Genomic DNA, 6,000 nt, shown 5'->3' on the forward strand with positions numbered 1-6,000 from the left:
TTCTTATTTTCTTATATTTCTGTTATATCTTTCTTTTCTTAATCATGCATTTGAAAATGTGTCGCAAAATGGTTTTATGTTTCTAAAACCTTCCTTAATAAAGCGATGAAACTGAACAAACATGAAATTATGATAACTCTAAATCATGTCCTTTCCATTATTAAAAAAGTACAGATGAAATTCATTTTTTCCCGGTTGAATCCTCAGTTTTTAACTCAATTTGTCACAATTTTTATTTCTGAACTTAGGACATTAGCTCATCACTAGCAATAAGGAATCTGATTACACCAAAGATGTTAATATAATTTGTTCACGTCAATTTATGTAAGATTATAATCAACACATTCAAAATTTAAAACCTTTTGGCTGCATCCCAACCATTCCAATTAAGTGGACAAAGCCAGCCGCATAACTTCAGTCAAATATGAAAACGATCTGATGCCGTGTTCCAAGGGCTAACCCTTGATGGTTTCAGTAAATGGGGTTATTATTATGAATTGCATTTCTGAAGTGTATAAAATTCATTCAAAGGTGACTTTTGAAAGAAATAAGGTAAAAAAATTTATAAAGAAATAAGGTAAAAAAATTTATTCTTTGTATAATGAAGTTTTAATGGTGTTGTTTTATCATTTCCAACTGAGCTTATACAACTTCAAAATTAACTGTCTTGGCCTATCATGGACATGAGAGAAACTGGAATGTCTGCCAAGAAAATGGCAGATGCTGTTGTAGTCTAGCTCTTGTTTCAGTTACCCACAAAAGAGAAGTAGTTTCAGCAATTTCCTTACGCAAAAATGAAGGAGAAACAGAAAAGAAGGAACAAAAATCATCACAACACTGATTAAGCAGGTAGAAACTGTAATGTAGCAGAATTACTAGTACAATCACAAGGCTGAAACACTAGAAATGTTCTACTTTGACTGTAACGAGAGAAGAAGAACAAGTTGCAAAGCAATTGGAAATGATAATGTTGCATTCAGTGGGGTAATCGAGTTGGAAGAAGCTTATCTCTGACGGAACAAAGCTCAGCTGTAACATTAGTCATGTTCATTCGCTCGCTTGGCGATTTAGCAGAACAAGTGACTCCAATACGAAATATTGAAATAAAGCACTGAAGGAATCTCTCATCTCTCTGCTTGCTCTGATTGACTATTTCTTGAAGAAGAATGGGATCTGTAATCTCAGCCACTCTTTCTGGTAAAGCCACCTTAACGTAGTTGTGGAGGTTCAAATCCTCTTTTAACATTTCATCGGTCGGCCTCTTCCCAGTAAACATCTCCAACAAAAGGATGCCATAGCTGTACACATCACTATAGGTAGATACCTTATTTCCCAAGCCATATTCTGCAATTTTTATTCATCACAAATTTTCAATCATGGTAAAGGATATCGCATATAATGTATTAAGATGACTGTTTCATACCCGAACTCTTAATCGAGATGATGAGTTAGCTTGGATTAATGTGGAAGTTACTTTAAGGATTATATCTTACATTGATAGGAATGAATAGAAGTGTGTATTTACCTGGTGCAACATAACCAATAGTTCCTCTTAATGAGCTTGATAGGCTTGTAGAGTAATTTTGCGCATCAGCTGACATGAATTTTGCTAATCCAAAGTCACCTAGATGGCCAACCATTTCATCATCAAGTAGAATATTGCTTGGTTTGAGGTCACAATGAACAATTGATGTTTCACAATGATGATGAAGATACTCCAATGCGCAAGCAACATCAACAGCAACATTCAATCTCTGAGAAAACTCCAACTTCTTTGGTGGCTCCTCTGCCATGTTCGTGCCAACAGATGGATGCACCAATCTTCTAGGCTTCCATGGACCATGAACTCATAAACAAGAGCCTTAAAATCTTTGCCTTGATAATCAACACTCGAGCAGGCAGTTAAGATCTTGACAAGATTTCTATGTCTTACTTTCCTCAGGGCCTCACATTCGCGTATGAAACTCTTGGATGCTCTGTGGCTCAAACGATTAAACACCTTGACAGCAAGAAGTGTTCCATTGTCTTCGAGAATTCCCTTATATACAGAGCCAAAGCTACCGACACCTACCAAATTTGCTGATGAGAATCCGTCGGTAGCTTTTAGGATGCTTTGGTAAGATAACTGTAAAGGTGAATTTTCCAAATAGTTAGCTGTAGGCTGCTTTCTTTTCTTCCTAAACCAAACGAGAACAAGCAAGGAGAAGGCCAATGTTACTCCTATAATTCCAGAAACAATAACAATTATTATTTTTGGCAAGCTGGTTCTACTCCTAGACGACATTTTACATCTAGGCAAGTGGAACTCAGGTGAGCCTCCACAAAGCTTACTGTTTCCCTGGATGAAAGTAGCACTTGAGTTCCTAAAAACTCCTTCAGTTGGTACAGCACCTTCAAAATCATTATAAGAAAGATTCAAAATTTTCAATGACCCAAAACTCTCCAAAAAATCTGGAATTTCACCTGAGAGGTTATTGAGAGAAAGTTCTAAAACTTCAAGACCTCTCAATGACCTCAAAGAGTTAGCAATAGACCCTTGGATAAAATTGCCCCCTAGAACTAGTTCCTTCAGTCTAATACAACTACCAAGAGTGCTTGGAAGCACACCTGATAACGTTCCGAGAAACATCTAATGCACCAAGATCTTTCAAATTTCCTACTTCAGTGGGAAGTACACCAGTCAAAAGATTTGAAGATAAGTCTAGAGCAATGGACAAGGATGAGAGACCAGCTAATTCTGGGGGTATAGAACCAGTGAGGTTGTTATTAGAAAGATCCAATGAAATCAGACCTTTGCATTTACTAAGACTCGGAGGAATGATGCCCTGAAAATTGTTGTGACCTAAATTCAGATTGATCAACATCGTTAAATTTCCAAAAGAAAGGGGAATACACCCGGACAGAGAATTTTCTCTTACATCGAACACCTGTAGCTTCTGGAGCACTCCGATTATAGGGGGAATGTGACCTGATAATTGATTGTTATATGTTGTTATCAGTTCCAAGTTGATGAGATTCCCGATCCCAGCTGGAATTCTTCCCCATATTTCATTACCATCTATGGTAAAAATTTCCAGATTTATTGACAAATTGCTTATGCACTCAGGTATTACCCCACCAAAAGTGTTATCGTTCATATTCAACACCTGTAGGCCTGTGGCATTGGTCAACGTGCAAAGAAAGTTCAAGTCATCGGCTCCCCTACTTCCAAGAAGGTTGCCAGCAATGGCAAACCACTGTAGCTTTTCCAGCTTGTCAAAGGAAGGCAAATTTCCAGTAAACTTGTTTAGCACAACTTCAAGTTGTAGGAGATTTGAGGCATTGGATATTGAAGTAGGCAACGTCCCAGTGAGTTGGTTATTACTAACAGCAAGTATTTCAAGAGATGGTATGGTGAATCCTAGGTCCCAAGGAAGAGTACCTTGAATTCGGTTTGAGCCAATATCAAGAGTTTTTAGATTGGAGAGATTGAAAAGAGAGGAAGGAACAAGACCAGAAAGTTCATTTTCTGCCACGGAAAAAAATGTAAGATTTGCGAGTTGGTCAAGAGTTTCAGGAATAGCCCTGCTCAATGTGTTTGTAGCCAGAGAAAGTATCTCCAAAGATGTTAGGTTCCCAAAGGAAAGCGGGATACTACCACTTAAACAGTTGCAGTATAAATAGACTACTTTTAGGTTTGCCAAGCTGCCAATAACAACAGGAATTTCTCCAACTAGTTGGTTGTTTGAAAGCTCAATAACTCTAAGTTTAGAGCAACCAGAAATATTGGAAGGAATTTCACCAACTATGGAGTTGTTGGAAAGTTTCAACTCTTGCAATCTACGCAAACGGCCAACTTCTTGTGGAATGTCATTGCTGAAGCTATTGTTTTGAAGATTTAACACTTTTAGAAAGCTCAAGTTTCCAATAAATGGTGAGATAGGCCCCATTAGTTTCCATGATTGCAAGTCTAACTCGATTACTCTCTGACGTCTGCGACTGCATGTAATTCCAGGCCAATGGCAGAAATGGACTGAATTGTTCCACAAATGCATGACCCCAAGCTGATCACTACTGATCTTGGCTTTGAACTCCAGCAAAGCTTGTTGATCCGTTTCATTTCCACCAACTCTAAAGCTTGCTATACCAAATAAGTTAGCAATTTGCAGGTTGAAACTAAACAGAAGGATTAATAAACAACAATGCAAAAGGGGGAAAGAAACGGAGACACATATGGTTGGGAATCCCATCAAGCAGAATACAATGCCCATCATTGAGTGTAGGTTTTAATTGGCGGGGCTTGGTTCATTAACAATAACTAAAAAGCTTTTTTTTTTCTTTTTTTTTAGCATTATGATCTGTAAAACATCATTACTTTCAAAGCACAATTTCTTGACATTGTGGGGTAATTTCTACTCTTGAATAATTGATAGTTTGCAAAGAAAATTACTTTGATCCAAAAATAGAAGAAAAAAAGGCATTTGTTTGGCTAGAATTATAAAATTATAACAAGCAAAGCTTCTAACTATCTAGTGAAAATCTATCAGATTAATTAAAGTTTGGATGATAAATTCATATGGAATCCTTTACCTTTGTTTGGTGATTGCAATTCTAACTTGGTCATCACTCTTTGATGTCGGCGATTGCATGTAACACCATGCCATTGGCAAAAATGAACACCGTTCGGATCACCATCACCGGTAATATTCTTGGTCTTGAACTGATCAAGTAAGGCTGCTGAACCAAGTGATTTAGGACCTTGTGAAGTAAAGCTCAAGAGGAGAGTCAGAGCTAACGCAAGTGCCCAAGACGCTTCCAAATGCACAACCGTTAAACCCATCAAGCACATAACTCTCACGAATAAGTAAGGTTGTCTTGCATATATTTGGCTCATAAAACTTGAGCAAAGATTCAAAATAATATGTTTTAGTTTGTTATTAAATAAAATATATATTTTCTCTCTTGCTGCAAGCCTACAACTACTAATTACTGCTAATATTTTTGTTAAGCTTTTGAAATATTATTAATTAAGTTTTACATGTTTTACTATTCATAATTTATTGTATTTAGCACGATATACATATATTACATAAAAGGAAGTCAAGATTTAAAGAAAAATTGAGAAAATAAATTTGTAAGTCATGGGATGGAATCTCGATCTTACTAGAATTATAAATTATTTAAGTTAAGTTTCATATTCATGATATATATATATATATATATATATATATTCTAATTCAATATTATGTTTGTTACTATATATTACAATTCATTGAGTTGTACTATGTAGTTTAATTCTGATAATAATTTTATTTTTGTTGCTTTAAAGTTTTATTATAACTATTAATGTTACAATTTGTGTTATTTTATTGAAAACATATGCTCCATCCCCAGTTGAAAATCCATATTTCATTTGGTGCTATCTCAAAAGTATATATGTTGTCTTTCTTTTTTATAAAACCACAAAATTACTACTTTTTCTACTCTCTCTCTATTATAAATTTTACATTAATTAATTTTAATATAAAAGAATTAAAGTCAAAACATTTTTCTTAATGTAAAATTATAATTGTAGTCTTATTTTCTTATGTCTCTGTTATTTCTTTCTTTTTTCATCATGCATTTGAAAATGGATCACAAAATGGTTTTATATTTCTCAAACCTTCCTTAATAAAGTGATGAAACTTGATAACTATGAACTTATGGTAACACTAACTCATGATTTAAAGTCAAATATCCTTTTCATTATTTAAAATATAAAGATGAAATCTTTTTTTTTTTTTTTATGATAAAATTACCGTTGGATTCCCAATTTTTAACTCAATTTATCACAATTTTTATTTTTCAACTTAGGACATTGGTAACAAGGAATCTTATTACTTGTAGTGATACTTGAGAAAACATAGGGTCAGTTGTATTTTAACGTCAAGCATTTGTTAGAAATTGCTATTCTTTGATTGATTGACAAAAGGAATTTAAATCAGATTTTCCAAAATTCTGTTGACTTGTATTCTGGAGGAA

At 34.7% G+C, this 6,000-nt stretch overlaps 3 protein-coding genes across 3 annotated transcripts; all 3 read right to left on the reverse strand.

The window, feature by feature from the left end:
- Positions 1–732: 732 nt before the first annotated feature.
- LOC111309742 (putative LRR receptor-like serine/threonine-protein kinase At3g47570) lies at positions 733–3,683 on the reverse strand. The gene is made up of 2 exons (XM_022908746.2): positions 1,526–3,683; positions 733–1,344 (listed from the first exon to the last, which is right to left on the reverse strand). Exons 1-2 carry the CDS (start codon positions 1,791–1,793, stop codon positions 977–979), a joined length of 636 nt encoding a protein of 211 aa, XP_022764481.2. The 5' UTR covers positions 1,794–3,683; the 3' UTR covers positions 733–976.
- LOC149513289 (putative receptor-like protein kinase At3g47110) lies at positions 1,825–2,284 on the reverse strand. Its single transcript, XM_089748171.1, has 2 exons — positions 1,934–2,284; positions 1,825–1,875 (listed from the first exon to the last, which is right to left on the reverse strand). Exons 1-2 carry the CDS (start codon positions 2,282–2,284, stop codon positions 1,825–1,827), a joined length of 402 nt encoding a protein of 133 aa, XP_089604297.1.
- Positions 2,583–4,250, reverse strand: LOC111309469 (uncharacterized). Its single transcript, XM_022908516.2, has one exon. It carries the CDS (start codon positions 4,248–4,250, stop codon positions 2,583–2,585), a length of 1,668 nt encoding a protein of 555 aa, XP_022764251.2.
- Positions 4,251–6,000: the final 1,750 nt, after the last annotated feature.

Source organism: Durio zibethinus, chromosome 19, assembly GCF_047325235.1.
Source record: "Durio zibethinus cultivar Kanyao isolate XHJ-2024 chromosome 19, ASM4732523v1, whole genome shotgun sequence".
NCBI lineage: Eukaryota > Viridiplantae > Streptophyta > Magnoliopsida > Malvales > Malvaceae > Durio > Durio zibethinus.

What these genes read in the sequence shown, in the direction of transcription:
- LOC111309742 (XM_022908746.2), bottom strand. Translation starts at nt 1,793, where the DNA reads ATGGCAGAGGAGCCACCAAAGAAGTTGGAGTTTTCTCAGAGATTGAAT. An exon ending in TATTGGTTATGTTGCACCAG is followed by an intron (nt 1,345 to 1,525) that starts GTAAATACACAC and finishes TAAAAATTGCAG; the next exon opens with AATATGGCTTGGGAAATAAG.
- LOC149513289 (XM_089748171.1), bottom strand. Translation starts at nt 2,284, where the DNA reads ATGTCGTCTAGGAGTAGAACCAGCTTGCCAAAAATAATAATTGTTATT. An exon ending in AATGTGAGGCCCTGAGGAAA is followed by an intron (nt 1,876 to 1,933) that starts GTAAGACATAGA and finishes TTGATTATCAAG; the next exon opens with GCAAAGATTTTAAGGCTCTT.
- LOC111309469 (XM_022908516.2), bottom strand. Translation starts at nt 4,250, where the DNA reads ATGGGCATTGTATTCTGCTTGATGGGATTCCCAACCATATGTGTCTCC.